This window comes from Crinia signifera, chromosome 11, assembly GCF_055691185.1.
Source record: "Crinia signifera chromosome 11, ASM5569118v1, whole genome shotgun sequence".
NCBI lineage: Eukaryota > Metazoa > Chordata > Amphibia > Anura > Myobatrachidae > Crinia > Crinia signifera.
In genome coordinates, this window is record NC_139227.1 from 122611268 (window position 1) to 122626504 (window position 15237).

Here is a 15237-nt window from a genome sequence, read left to right on the forward strand (position 1 = left end):
GTATAGGAGGTGGTTGGGGCAGGACTGAGGTAATATCACGTGACTGGCACAGTAAGGGAGGAAGTGGCTGGGTCAGCCCTGACTGTGTGAGACCACGGTGCCAGCGCAGGGGCGTGATGTCATGATGCCGCGTGTTGCACGCTGGCCGGGACCCGCGCAATGCACCCTAGGGAACGGGTGCTGAGCGCAGTGACATAGCCTGGCGAGAGTCTAAAAACCGGCACTGTACCGGCAAATTCGGTAGAGTTGGAGGGTCTGTTATTAGTTTCCCCTGCTTCCAGTGTGTTACATTCATTAGTTTCCCGGTACTTGTGCAGTTTCACGGTGCCAGCATCGCGCCGTGCGTCTGAGTCCCCTTGCGGAGTTTGCTTCGCTTGCGCACGCTGCGGGATCAGTGGCTCGCTACGCTCGCCACGCTATCTAAGATCAACTCCATGCCAACATGGATAGTGGGGGTATGAACTATCCATGTTGGCATGGAGTTAAGTTACTTTATTTTAGATAGTTTGTGGTGAGCGCCGTGAAACTACACAAGTACCAGTTTCCCCTGCTTCCAGTGTTTCATTAGTTTCCTATGCCTTCTGTGTGTTACATTCATTAGTTTCCCCTAGCTCTCTAGGGGTTTGATCACAAGTAATTGTGTACATTGTGCCCCCAGTGGGTACTCTGCCCAAAGCGATGTTGGCCGATTGGAGAGGGCAGCGTCGCTGAGTGTAGAGTGCAGCATCGAGTGATGAGCGGGGCCGATGGCAGCGGCAGTGCTGCTTGTCACTCACCGCTGGCTGCTTGCTGCAGATGAATGACTGAGGTCCCACCGCGGCTCCTCCTGATGCTCCGCTCGGTTCACTGGCTCAGAGCCTGGCCTGAGCCACTTCCGCCCTGCCCGGCGCCCATAGAATACAGTATACAGCTGTTTCACTGGGTGTGCAGGGGGGCCAGGCACAGTGCGCTTCTGCTCCCGAACCTCCATCCTCGGGATACAGTCTTCCCCCCACTCCTCTCTTGGCCGTGGCTACAGTTGTCCCCCGTCCCCCGCTCAAGGCTGCAGTCTAATGTGGGTGACAGCCAGGGCCCCCCCTGTGTTTGTGGAAAGCTGCTGCCCGGCTGAAGAGATAATGTGGGCTCCTACAGGATACCTCCCAGGTATCTGCTCCTTCTGCTGCTGTATATTACATGTGTGTGTGTATATATATATATATATATATATATATATATATATATAAAATGAATATGTTAAAATAGGGATGGTGGGGGCGGCAAAAAACTGTGACCCCTAAATTCGCCCGATTTTTGGGTCAGTGTGGCCCCTTCCTTACACACTAGACCCCACAATGTCATCGATCCTGAATTGCTGTCATTATCCGCTATAGTTACTTGCGATTGGCAGATCTTGTTTCCTGACATCTGTCCTGTGTTCTAGGTGTCACCTTATGCTCTGGGCCGACGCGTTTCGCAGGGGATGCTGCAATAATCTGCTCTGTGAGGAACCTTTCCAGTCATCGCATCATGGCGAAGGTGAGAGTCGTCCATTATCATTATCACCAAGGGCTCTGCTGTCTGTGAGCAGTGATCCCCAACACTGGGAGTACCTGCGGCAGATCACGGACCATCAAATCCGCACATGGGGTCATTTAGAAATTGCTGTCATTTCTGTATCATTGTATTATTGTTGTTTTTACAGTGATCACACAGCGTTCTACCAGAACATTCTCACGTTTTGGTACGACAGCCAATAGGTCGACTCCGAATGGCCGACATACAAAGGGTCAAAAGGTCGGCATGGTCAATAGGTGTGATTGACAAGTAGAAAAGGTCATTAGTGTCAAGTGGCCGACATGGAAAACACCAGCCCAGCGAGCCATGGGTGAGGACGCGGTACACTTATACTGTGTCCATGTCGACGCATGGTGACATAGACACCATAAAAGTTAAAACACACGTTAATGTCATGTTGACATCACAAACACAATGTCATGTTGACATCACAAACACAATGTCATGTTGACATTTTCCAGCATATTGCTCTTGTGGACATGTCAAGCTTTTCATGTCGACATATGACCTGTTGACCGATAGTGGATGACCTATTCATTGTCGACATTCTTATTGGACCCTATGATCCATAACTACCCCCGCAACGCCCAACTGGTGTCTGACATCGATTATGTTTTGTGTGCCGTTATGGTATGGGTCGACTCAATTTAGGTCGACATGCATTAGGTCAACCACAGGCCTTAGGTCAACACCTGAAATAGGTCAACATGGGTAAGGTCGACAGGGTTGGAAGATCAACACAAGCATTAGGTTGACAATTTAAAGGTCGACAGTCAAAAGGCCGACATGAGGTTTTCACTTTTTTGTTCCAAATGTCAACACAGTCGACACGGACACTGTCAAAGTGTACCACGTCCCCTCGCATGGCTCGCTGCGCTCAGCACACTATTTTGTACTCCTGCCACGCTGTAGTGGCTGGTAGGGCATGAAATACCACCTGTCGGCACATGTCGGCTAAAAGATATGTGAAAAACTCGTGTTGACCTTTTTACTGTCGACCTGATGGTCGACTTAATGCGTGTGTCGTCCTTCTGACCTTGTTGAACTTACCCATGTCAACATATTTCTGGTGTCGACCTAATGACCCTACTGTGTACACAATCCTGACCCCGCCTCCGTGTGCAGCTCTGTGTTACACGTATCATTCATACAGACTACATCTATAATTATATATAATATAACATTATAGACGCTGCTAACCTGAGACCTTGCAACTGCTCCCTACAGGTTTACACACCAGTCCCAGAATGGGGGGGGGGGGGTTGTTGTTGTTGTAATACAAGGACAACGGAGAATTAAATGATCAACGTATACGATCTCTCTTTGCGGAATAGAACATGGGGTATAATGAGAGCAGTTCTAGAATATTCAATTCTTGAGAATGTTTCTATTTTCTCTCTCTCTCGCCCCCATAATATCGGTGTCACAGGTGACAGTCACCCTCTTTTGTTTCCTTGGCGTCGAGCCGGTAATTACCTTGTTTTGCTGCCAGTCATGGAAAGTGTCTATTATTAGCTGCGAAACTCACGTTCTGTGGTCGCCCCCTAATTAGCGCCTATTCCTCCATACGCATAATGGGAGAGATCAGGAAGAGAATATGTTTTAGGATTTGAGAACAGATCTGCGAGTTTCGTGTTGGCGCATTCAGGTCATGTTGCACATGGCGTGTTACATATATGTCTCTGCATCCAACTTGCCTACTATTGAAAACTAGTTTCAGGGAGATTATAGCTGGTAGTAGAATTTTGCACAGTGCCCAATTGAGGGGGCGTGTCATGCTCCACTTAAGTCTAGTTCTATATATGGAGAGATTGTGATAAGAGATTGTGAACGTGGCACCTAGAAGCGTGGGTGTGTACTGCTACATCTGAGGGGAATCTTTTACAATGACTTATATACAAATGTAGATGATCCCCAAAGCAGTTAGTAAGAGATACTATACTTGGTAAAGTGCTGGGAAATGGCGCTGATGATTCAATGTAAATGTATCTGTCTCTCATTCCTTTTACCCAAAAATGTAACCGAGTAATGTGGGCTAGGTGACATGAGGGAGATTGCTAGACTAATGAGGGAGAGAGGGAGATTGCTGCTATGTCAGGGAGTCTCCTGCAGAATACAGGAGGGGAGGTAACTGATGTAACAGTGTAATGTGGGCTAGGTGACATGAGGGAGATTGCTAGACTAATGAGGGAGAGAGGGAGATTGCTGCTATGTCAGGGAGTCTCCTGCAGAATGCAGAAGGGGAGGTAACTATGATGTAACAGTGTAATGTGGGCTAGGTGAAATGAGGGAGATTGCTAGACTAATGAAGGAGATAGGGAGATTGCTGCTGTATCAGGGAGTCTCCTGCAGAATGCAGGAGGGGAGGTAACTGATGTAACAGTGTAATGTGGGCTAGGTGACATGAGGGAGATTGCTAGTCTAATGAGGGAGAGAGGGAGATTGCTGCTATTTCAGGGAGTCTCCTGCAGAATGCAGAAGGGGAGGTAACTATGATGTAACAGTGTAATGTGGGCTAGGTGACATGAGGGAGATTGGTAGACTAATGGGGGAGAGAGGGAGATTGTTGCTATATCAGGGAGTCTCCTGCAGAATGCAGGAGGGGAGGTAACTATGATGTAACAGTGTAATGTGGGCTAGGTGACACGAAGGAGATTGCTACACTAATGAGGGAGAGAGGGAGATTGCTGCTACTGTATGTCAGGGAGTCTCCTGCAGAATGCAGGAGGGGAGGTAACTATGATGTAACAGTGTAATGTGGGGTGGTGACATGAGGGAGATTGTTAGACTAATGAGGGAGAGAGGGAGATTGCTGCTATTTCAGGGAGTCTCCTGCAGAATGCAGGAGGGGAGGTAACTATGATGTAACAGTGTAATGTGGGCTAGGTGACATGAGGGAGATTGCTAGACTAATGAAGGAGAGAGGGAGATTGTTGCTATGTCCGGGAGTCTCCTGCAGAATGCAGGAGGGGAGGTAACTATGATGTAACAGTGTAATGTGGGCTAGGTGACATGAGGGAGATTGCTAGACTAATGGGGGAGAGAGGGAGATTGCTGTTATTTCAGGGAGTCTCCTGCAGAATGCAGGAGGGGAGGTAACTATAATGTAACAGTGTAATGTGGGCTAGGTGACATGAGGGAGATTGCTAGACTAATGAGGGAGAGAGGGAGATTGCTGTTATGTCAGGGAGTCTCCTGCAGAATGCAGGAGGGGAGGTAACTATGATGTAACAGTGTCATGTGGGGTGGTGACACGAGGGAGATTGATAGACTAATGAGGGAGAGAGGGAGATTGCTGCTATGTCAGGGAGTCTCCTGCAGAATGCAGGAGGGGAGGTAACTATGGTGTAACCGTGTAATGTGGGCTAGGTGACATGAGGTAGATTGCTAGACTAATGAGGGAGAGAGAGAGATTGCTGCTATATCAGGGAGTCTCCTGCAGAATGCAGGAGGGGAGGTAACTATGATGTAACAGTGTAATGTGGGGTGGTGACATGAGGGAGATTGCTAGACTAATGAGGGAGAGAGGGAGATTACTGCTATGTCAGGGAGTCTCCTGCAGAATGCAGGAGGGGAGGTAACTATGGTGTAACCGTGTAACGTGGGCTAGGTGACATGAGGTAGATTGCTAGACTAATGAGGGAGAGAGGGAGATTGCTGCTATATCAAGGAGTCTCCTGCAGAATGCAGGAGGGGAGGTAACTATGATGTAACAGTGTAATGTGGGCTAGGTGACATGAGGGAGATTGCTAGACTAATGAAGGAGAGAGGGAGTTTGCTGCTATATCAGGGAGTCTCCTGCAGAATGCAGGAGGGGAGGTAGCTATGATGTATCAGTGTAATGTGGGTTAGGTGACATGAAGGAGATTGCTAGACTAATGAGGGAGAGAGGGAGATTGCTGCTATATCAGGGAGTCTCCTGCAGAATGCAGGAGGGGATGTAACTATGATGTAACAGTGTAATGTGGGGTGGTGACATTAGGGAGATTGCTAGACTAATGAGGGAGAGGGGGAGATTGCTGCTATGTCAGGGAGTCTCCTGCAGAATACAGGAGGGGAGGTAACTATGATGTAACAGTGTAATGTGGGCTAGGTGACATGAGGGAGATTGCTAGACTAGTGGGGAGAGAGGGAGATTGCTGCTATGTCAGGGAGTCTCCTGCAGAATACAGGAGGGGAGGTAACTGATGTAACAGTGTAATGTGGGCTAGGTGACATGAGGGAGATTGCTAGACTAATGGGGGAGAGAGGGAGATTGCTGCTATGTCAGGGAGTCTCCTGCATAATGCAGGAGGGGAGGTAACTATGATGTAACAGTGTAGTGTGGGCTAGGTGACATGAGGGAGATTGCTAGACTAATGAGGGAGAGAGGGAGATTGCTGATATTTCAGGGAGTCTCCTGCAGAATACAGGAGGGGAGGTAACTGATGTAACAGTGTAATGTGGGCTAGGTGACATGAGGGAGATTGCTAGACTAATGAGGGAGAGAGGGAGATTGCTGCTATGTCAGGGAGTCTCCTGCATAATGCAGGAGGGGAGGTAACTATGATGTAACAGTGTAATGTGGGCTAGGTGACATGAGGGAGATTGCTAGACTAATGAGGGAGAGAGGGAGATTGCTGCTATGTCAGGGAGTCTCCTGCAGAATACAGACGGGGAGGTAACTGATGTAACAGTGTAATGTGGGCTAGGTGACATGAGGGAGATTGCTAGACTAATGAGGGAGAGAGGGAGATTGCTGCTATGTCAGGGAGTCTCCTGCATAATGCAGGAGGGGAGGTAACTATGATGTAACAGTGTAATGTGGGCTAGGTGACATGAGGGAGATTGCTAGACTAATGAGGGAGAGAGGGAGATTGCTGCTACTTTATGTCAGGGAGTCTCATGCAGAATGCAGGAGGGGAGGTAACTATGGTGTAACAGTGTAATGTGGGCTAGGTGACATGAGGGAGATTGCTAGTCTAATGAGGGAGAGAGGGAGATTGCTGCTATTTCAGGGAGTCTCCTGCAGAATGCAGAAGGGGAGGTAACTATGATGTAACAGTGTAATGTGGGCTAGGTGACATGAGGGAGATTGGTAGACTAATGAGGAGAGAGGGAGATTGTTGCTATATCAGGGAGTCTCCTGCAGAATGCAGGAGGGGAGGTAACTATGGTGTAACAGTGTAATGTGGGCTAGGTGACACGAAGGAGATTGCTACACTAATGAGGGAGAGAGGGAGATTGCTGCTACTGTATGTCAGGGAGTCTCCTGCAGAATGCAGGAGGGGAGGTAACTATGATGTAACAGTGTAATGTGGGGTGGTGACATGAGGGAGATTGTTAGACTAATGAGGGAGAGAGGGAGATTGCTGCTATTTCAGGGAGTCTCATGCAGAATGCAGGAGGGGAGGTAACTAGGATGTAACAGTGTAATGTGGGCTAGGTGACATGAGGGAGATTGCTAGACTAATGAAGGAGAGAGGGAGATTGTTGCTATGTCCGGGAGTCTCCTGCAGAATGCAGGAGGGGAGGTAACTATGATGTAACAGTGTAATGTGGGCTAGGTGACATGAGGGAGATTGCTAGACTAATGAAGGAGAGAGGAAGATTGTTGCTATGTCCGGGAGTCTCCTGCAGAATGCAGGAGGGGAGGTAACTATGATGTAACAGTGTAATGTGGGCTAGGTGACATGAGGGAGATTGCTAGACTAATGGGGGAGAGAGGGCGATTGCTGTTATTTCAGGGAGTCTCCTGCAGAATGCAGGAGGGGAGGTAACTATAATGTAACAGTGTAATGTGGGCTAGGTGACATGAGGGAGATTGCTAGACTAATGAGGGAGAGAGGGAGATTGCTGTTATGTCAGGGAGTCTCCTGCAGAATGCAGGAGGGGAGGTAACTATGATGTAACAGTGTCATGTGGGGTGGTGACACGAGGGAGATTGCTAGACTAATGAGGGAGAGAGGGAGATTGCTGCTATGTCAGGGAGTCTCCTGCAGAATGCAGGAGGGGAGGTAACTATGGTGTAACCGTGTAATGTGGGCTAGGTGACATGAGGTAGATTGCTAGACTAATGAGGGAGAGAGGGAGATTGCTGCTATATCAGGGAGTCTCCTGCAGAATGCAGGAGGGGAGGTAACTATGATGTAACAGTGTAATGTGGGGTGGTGACATGAGGGAGATTGCTAGACTAATGAGGGAGAGAGGGAGATTACTGCTATGTCAGGGAGTCTCCTGCAGAATGCAGGAGGGGAGGTAACTATGGTGTAACCGTGTAACGTGGGCTAGGTGACATGAGGTAGATTGCTAGACTAATGAGGGAGAGAGGGAGATTGCTGCTATATCAAGGAGTCTCCTGCAGAATGCAGGAGGGGAGGTAACTATGATGTAACAGTGTAATGTGGGCTAGGTGACATGAGGGAGATTGCTAGACTAATGAAGGAGAGAGGGAGTTTGCTGCTATATCAGGGAGTCTCCTGCAGAATGCAGGAGGGGAGGTAGCTATGATGTATCAGTGTAATGTGGGCTAGGTGACATGAAGGAGATTGCTAGACTAATGAGGGAGAGAGGGAGATTGCTGCTATATCAGGGAGTCTCCTGCAGAATGCAGGAGGGGAGGTAACTATGATGTAACAGTGTAATGTGGGGTGGTGACATTAGGGAGATTGCTAGACTAATGAGGGAGAGGGGGAGATTGCTGCTATGTCAGGGAGTCTCCTGCAGAATACAGGAGGGGAGGTAACTATGATGTAACAGTGTAATGTGGGCTAGGTGACATGAGGGAGATTGCTGCTATGTCAGGGAGTCTCCTGTAGAATACAGGAGGGGAGGTAACTATGATGTAACAGTGTAATGTGGGCTAGGTGACATGAGGGAGATTGCTAGACTAATGGGGGAGAGAGGGAGATTGCTGCTATGTCAGGGAGTCTCCTGCAGAATGCAGGAGGGGAGGTAACTATGATGTAACAGTGTAATGTGGGGTGGTGACATGAGGGAGATTGCTAGACTAATGAGGGAGAGAGGGAGATTGCTGCTATGTCAGGGAGTCTCCTGTAGAATACAGGAGGGGAGGTAACTATGATGTAACAGTGTAATGTGGGCTAGGTGACATGAGGGAGATTGCTAGACTAATGGGGGAGAGAGGGAGATTGCTGCTCTGTCAGGGAGTCTCCTGCAGAATGCAGGAGGGGAGGTAACTATGATGTAACAGTGTAATGTGGGGTGGTGACATGAGGGAGATTGCTAGACTAATGAGGGAGAGAGGGAGATTGCTGCTATATCAGGGAGTCTCCTGCAGAATGCAGGAGGGGAGGTAACTATGATGTAACAGTGTAATGTGGGGTGGTGACATGAGGGAGATTGCTAGACTAATGAGGGAGAGAGGGAGATTACTGCTATGTCAGGGAGTCTCCTGCAGAATGCAGGAGGGGAGGTAACTATGGTGTAACCGTGTAACGTGGGCTAGGTGACATGAGGTAGTTAGCTAGACTAATGAGGGAGAGAGGGAGATTGCTGCTATATCAAGGAGTCTCCTGCAGAATGCAGGAGGGGAGGTAACTATGATGTAACAGTGTAATGTGGGCTAGGTGACATGAGGGAGATTGCTAGACTAATGAAGGAGAGAGGGAGTTTGCTGCTATATCAGGGAGTCTCCTGCAGAATGCAGGAGGGGAGGTAGCTATGATGTATCAGTGTAATGTGGGCTAGGTGACATGAAGGAGATTGCTAGACTAATGAGGGAGAGAGGGAGATTGCTGCTATATCAGGGAGTCTCCTGCATAATGCAGGAGGGGAGGTAACTATGATGTAACAGTGTAATGTGGGGTGGTGACATTAGGGAGATTGCTAGACTAATGAGGGAGAGGGGGAGATTGCTGCTATGTCAGGGAGTCTCCTGCAGAATACAGGAGGGGAGGTAACTATGATGTAACAGTGTAATGTGGGCTAGGTGACATGAGGGAGATTGCTAGACTAGTGGGGAGAGAGGGAGATTGCTGCTATGTCAGGGAGTCTCCTGTAGAATACAGGAGGGGAGGTAACTATGATGTAACAGTGTAATGTGGGCTAGGTGACATGAGGGAGATTGCTAGACTAATGGGGGAGAGAGGGAGATTGCTGCTATGTCAGGGAGTCTCCTGCAGAATGCAGGAGGGGAGGTAACTATGATGTAACAGTGTAATGTGGGGTGGTGACATGAGGGAGATTGCTAGACTAATGAGGGAGAGAGGGAGATTGCTGCTATGTCAGGGAGTCTCCTGTAGAATACAGGAGGGGAGGTAACTATGATGTAACAGTGTAATGTGGGCTAGGTGACATGAGGGAGATTGCTAGACTAATGGGGGAGAGAGGGAGATTGCTGCTCTGTCAGGGAGTCTCCTGCAGAATGCAGGAGGGGAGGTAACTATGATGTAACCGTGTAATGTGGGGTGGTGACATGAGGGAGATTGCTAGACTAATGAGGGAGAGAGGGAGATTGCTGCTATGTCAGGGAGTCTCCTGTAGAATGCAGGAGGGGAGGTAACTATGATGTAACCGTGTAATGTGGGCTCGGTGACATGAGGGAGATTGCTAGACTAATGAGGGAGAGAGGGAGATTGCTGCTACGTCAGGGAGTCTCCTGCAGAATGCAAGAGGGGAGGTAATTATGATGTAACAGTGTAATTTGGGCTAGGTGACATGAGGGAGATTGCTAGACTAATGAGGGAGAGAGGGTGATTGCTGCTATGTCAGGGAGTCTCCTGCAGAATGCAGGAGGGGAGGTAACTATGATGTAACAGTGTAATGTGGGGTGGTGACATGAGGGAGATTGCTAGAACTACCACAGACTGACTTGCCTACCGTCTCGGAAACTGCGGGAGAGTCCCGATTACTGGGGTAAACTCCCACAGCCCTGGAAGAGGTCACTCTCCCCCATTCCTGCTCTCTTCCTAGTAAAACAGGCAGGATTGTATGATCATCACCAGCAATCGCAGGAGCTGCAGGCAAGTGGGTGGAGCTAATTGACTGGATTGCATCATTTAGCTCCACCCCCCACAATGGCAAACCTGCAAATTACAAGTTTTATTCGGCAAAACGGACAAAATCGCCCTTTTCCCGAATTCGCATATTTAATGAGATGCGAAAAAACAGAAAACCGGCAATTGGCAAAAAGATGTTTTCCCATTGAAAAGTTCACAATTTGCATATTCAATGAGATGCGAATTCTGGAAAATGTGTCTAAAAATCGCCAAACATTTAGACCAGGTTCTGACAGGCGAATTGGCCAGAACCCTGCACAGATCATTGAGATCTGTGCATGGTCCTGTGTTAAAAAAATGTGTTAAAGTGTTTTTTGGGAAAAAAATGGCTTGGGGTCCCCCCTCCTGAGCATAACCAGCCCCGGGCTCATTGAGCCGGACCTGGTTGCAAAAATACGGGAGACAAAAGGCGTAGGGGTCCCCCGTATTTCTAAAACCAGCCCCGGACTCTTGGACCGGTCCTGGTTCCAAAAATACGGGGGACAAAAAATCTGGGGGTCCCCCGTATTTTGAAACCAGCACCGGGCTCCAACAGCCCGCGGCGTCATGCCACAGCCTGGGGACACTTTTTATATAAGGTCCCCCGGCTGAAACATGAGCACCGTGGCTAGTCAGCCTTGGACGGGGGACCTGGAGGAGTGTGGAACCCCCCCAATAAAGCCCCCCCCCCTCCCCCCTGGCTTCACCCATCCAGTGGATGCCGGCCTGATAGTGTTAAATCTCACATATGTAACATTGCTTCATGCAGGAGAACTACAAGTGCCAGCAGACCTCCCCTGCATGCTGGGACTTGGAGAACCACAAGTCTCAGCATGCGGGGCATTAATGGGCCCGCTGCGACTTGTAGTCCACCTGTAAAAAGAATGTTAAAAGAAAACACACACAGAGAAGTATATATCAGGCCGGCGTCCACTGGCCACAGACACCGGTGACAGCCCCAGGCTTCAGCCCTGGACAGGTGAAGCCTGGGGGGGGGGCTCCCCCAGGTACCCCGTCCAAGGCTGACCAGCCACGGTGCTCATGTTTCGGCCTGGGGACCTTATATAAAAAGTGTCCCCCGACTGTGGCATGACACCACGGGCTGTTGGAGCCCAGTGCTGGTTTCAAAATACGGGGGACCCCCAGATTTTTTGTCGTCCCCCCCCCCCCCCGTATTTTTGGAACCAGGACCGGTCCAAGAGTCCGGGGCTGGTTTCAGAAATACGGGGGACCCCTACGCTTTTTGTCCTCCGTATTTTTGGAACCAGGTCCAGCTCAATGAGCCCGGGGCTGGTTATGCACAGAAGGGGGGAACCTCACGCCATTTTTTTTTTCCTTTTTTTTTAAACACAAAATGGCACACTTTATCAAATTCTCATATTTTCATGACTAAAAATCGCACATTATCGCACCATATCACACTTTTTTTGCCGCAAATTCGCATCACATTAAATTTGCGAATTCACAGCAAAAATGCGATTTCTGAAAAAATGTGATATAGTGCAATTTTGAGCAAAATCGCACATTTGAAAAAAATCGCACTTCACTAAATCTCGCCCCATGTGTCCAATATAAAAAATACTGCATTAATTCAATTACACTGATCGTTACTATCTGTGGCAATAATAATACATAATGGAATCGGTAACGAGGCACCATAATATATAGTATGTGTGTAACTAGCGCATCCCGCTGTTTAAAGAGCTGATAATAAAAGTAATTATAATGAAGTGAGGAAATGTTGCAATGGGACCTGCTGCACCGCAGGCCGGGCACCAAGGGAATTGTGGCTTAGCTGCGTCTACCCCTGTTGTACACAGAAGTATATATTATCATATGTTTAACTCTTTTGGCTTCAGAAGAACACACGTCGTTTTTTTCCCCATTTAAATATGTTTACAGTTTACTGTAAGTTCATAGTATAATGGGGAAGTTTGTCTCTGTTTCGCCCTCTGCTGGCCACCACCAGCAGCTGCATGCTACATTGCACAATACTGTGCAGCATATTGTGCTGCTGATGGCGAGATTTCACCCACCGTAGTGATCCAATTCCCCACTGTGACATTAAGGGCCTTATTCTAGTTCACTCTTTCTGACTTAGAGGGAGATTCTCTAAAAATCTCCGCGCCTCCTTCGCCTCCCATCGCATTTATAATTATCGCATATGTTGTAACATATGCGGTAATTATGGCACAGGACAGCTCTTGCGTTAAGAGCTGTCCTATGCGGTGAGAGTCGCCGGGTCCCAGCTGGTCCCGGCGGCTCCCTCCCACACCCGGCGCTGCTGCTGCTGCGCCGGGCTCTCCTCCTCCCTGCACCCGGAAGAGGATCAGTGCAGGGAGGAGGTCACAGGTCCGGGCAGCACAGCTCTGTGCTGCCCGGACACAGGTGAGGGGGCGATGCAGGGCTGCAGGGGTCCGTGCGGGGCGGCGGGGGGTCGTTGCGGGGCGGTGGTGGGATGCGGTAGAAGCCCATTGGCTTCTATGGGGCATCGCCAGATTTTTCTGGCGATGCCCCCCGCCGTGGTAACCCGGCGGGGGATGCTTACAGCATCCCAAATTGCGGTGAAAACCCCGATAACTGGGTTTTTACCGAATTTTTAGCTTAGAGAATCTCCCCCAAAATCCTTTTTAGATGGAGAAAACCATGTGCACTGCAGGTGGGGCTGATGTAACATGTGCAGAGAGAATTAGGAATTTGGGTGAGTTATTTTGTTTCTGTGCAGGGAAACTACTGGCTGCTTTATTTCTACACTGCAATATAGATCTCACTTTGAAGTAAAACCACCCAAATCTAATTCTCTCTGCACAAGTAACATCTGCCCCACCTGCAGTGCACATGGTTTTGTCCATCTAAGAAGGATTTTGTCAGAAAGAGTGAACTAGAATAAGGCCCTAAGTGAGCGGTCCATGTGCATGGCTGTGTAGCATGGAAATACTGCACCGGTAAGGCATGCTGGCATTTGTAGTTCCTTCCACAGCAGGCGCAGAGAATATTCTCAGAGAGATGTGTGTTGTATATTTCAGAGCTGTTATGACTGCACGGAGAAGAATCCGGCCCACAGCCTGTGCACCAGGTGTAACAAGTGGCTGTGCAGCACCTGCGCCGAGCAGCACCGCCATAGCAAAGGGAGCGGGGAGCATTACCTGTCCGTGTCCCAGAGAGCAGGTAACGGCATCACACTGACTATTATATGATATGGAGCCGGCTGGACATTGTATTCCTCTTATACTGACAGGAACATGGCATTAGGAAATCTTAGGTCACAATGTGCTCCCTACTGTAGATGATATGGATAGTAGAAGTCACCCTGTATTTCTGTGACCTGCATAACGAGTACAGCTATGCGCTGTTATATGGCCCGGAACTCCTTGAGGACTTCTAATATCCATATAATTTATAGTCGGTAGGTAGTGACTTATTTCCAAAGCTGTAACTAGGTGTGTGTGTGTGTGTGGGCACAAGACCAGGGGGGCGGAACCATTACCACCCCATTGGCACCTGTATTTGCCCAGTCCAAGAAGCAAATACAAACTGGGGGTAAATGTATTATACCTGCACTAGTTAAAAGCCCCTCAAAATGATGACTTCTGCAATGTACTTTCACTTTGAGCTGTGACAGTTTTTACTTTCACTTTGAGCTGTGACAGTGTTTAGCCCACAAACTCTCCACCCCACCCACTATCTGATCCTACCTCCAATCTCTGTCTTCATAGCTCCCTCTATCCATATCCAGCAAGTTTGAAACAGATCAGTGTCCCTGCAAAATTTGCTTTCACTTTCTGTTATGGCATCTTTTAGCAAACAAAGGAGTCCTTTGGTTCATTGAGTGCCCATCATCATTGGTTAACCCACTGACCACTCAGAGCAGATACGTGTCTAGTGTGCAAAGCAAGGAATGGGATTTTCTTGGGACCCAAGTACGGGACAGTTGTAAGATGGTCGTTCAGTATCCTGTGTCAGTCCTGGGGCTTGTATGACAAAGGGGTATAAGAATCGATATTTTCAGATTTGCATCCAAACCTTTATTAGCATCAATCTACAGAGACGGACCACGGTGCTAAGGATAGGTGTCATTTTCCAGGAATGATGTGTGAAAAACACTAATCTAAAGCATAGCAACTAGTTCCCCTTCGCCGTAAGGACCTCGGGAGGACAGGGGGTGGGGAGAGGTTGGAACAAGGGACCCAAACAGACCCTCGCGCCCTCGCTTCTCTTGCCACGCTTCGGGTACGGATGGCTTTGCTTCACTATCCATGCCGCCACTGGTTGCCTTTAGTAACCAGGTGGCGAGCGAAGTGGAGCAGAGCGAGCCACTGTGCCCGAAGCATGGTGAGCAAAGCGAGCCTGCGAGGCTCCGTTTGGGTCCCTTGTTCCGACCTTGCTCCTCCTTTCCCCGCCCCCTCTTCTCCCAGGTCCACTGGCGAAGGGGAACTAGTCCCAACCTAATCTAAAGGCCTGCGTAGTAACTAACCTAGAAATGATAACACTGTGACCCTGAAGTTATAGCGATATGACCCGGAAGGTATAGCGATATGACCCGGAAGGTATAGCGATATGACCCGGAAGGTATAGCGATATGACCTGGAAGTTATAGCGATATGATCCGGAAGTTATAGCGATATGACACGGAAGTTATAGCGATATGACCCGGAAGTTATAGCGATATGACCCGGAAGGTATAGCGATATGACCTGGAAGTTAT

General features: G+C 48.8%; 1 protein-coding gene across 5 annotated transcripts in view; it reads left to right on the forward strand.

Annotated features, from left to right (window-relative positions):
* Positions 1 to 15237, forward strand: part of TRIM66 (tripartite motif containing 66) — an 81558-nt gene that overhangs the window by 20733 nt on the left and 45588 nt on the right. For all 5 annotated transcript variants that reach the window (XM_083164640.1, XM_083164636.1, XM_083164637.1 and 2 more), the window contains exons 2-3: positions 1421 to 1515; positions 13559 to 13700. In XM_083164640.1, coding sequence (XP_083020766.1) covers positions 1421 to 1515; positions 13559 to 13700 — 237 coding nt within the window. The remainder of the gene's footprint in view (positions 1 to 1420; positions 1516 to 13558; positions 13701 to 15237) is intronic.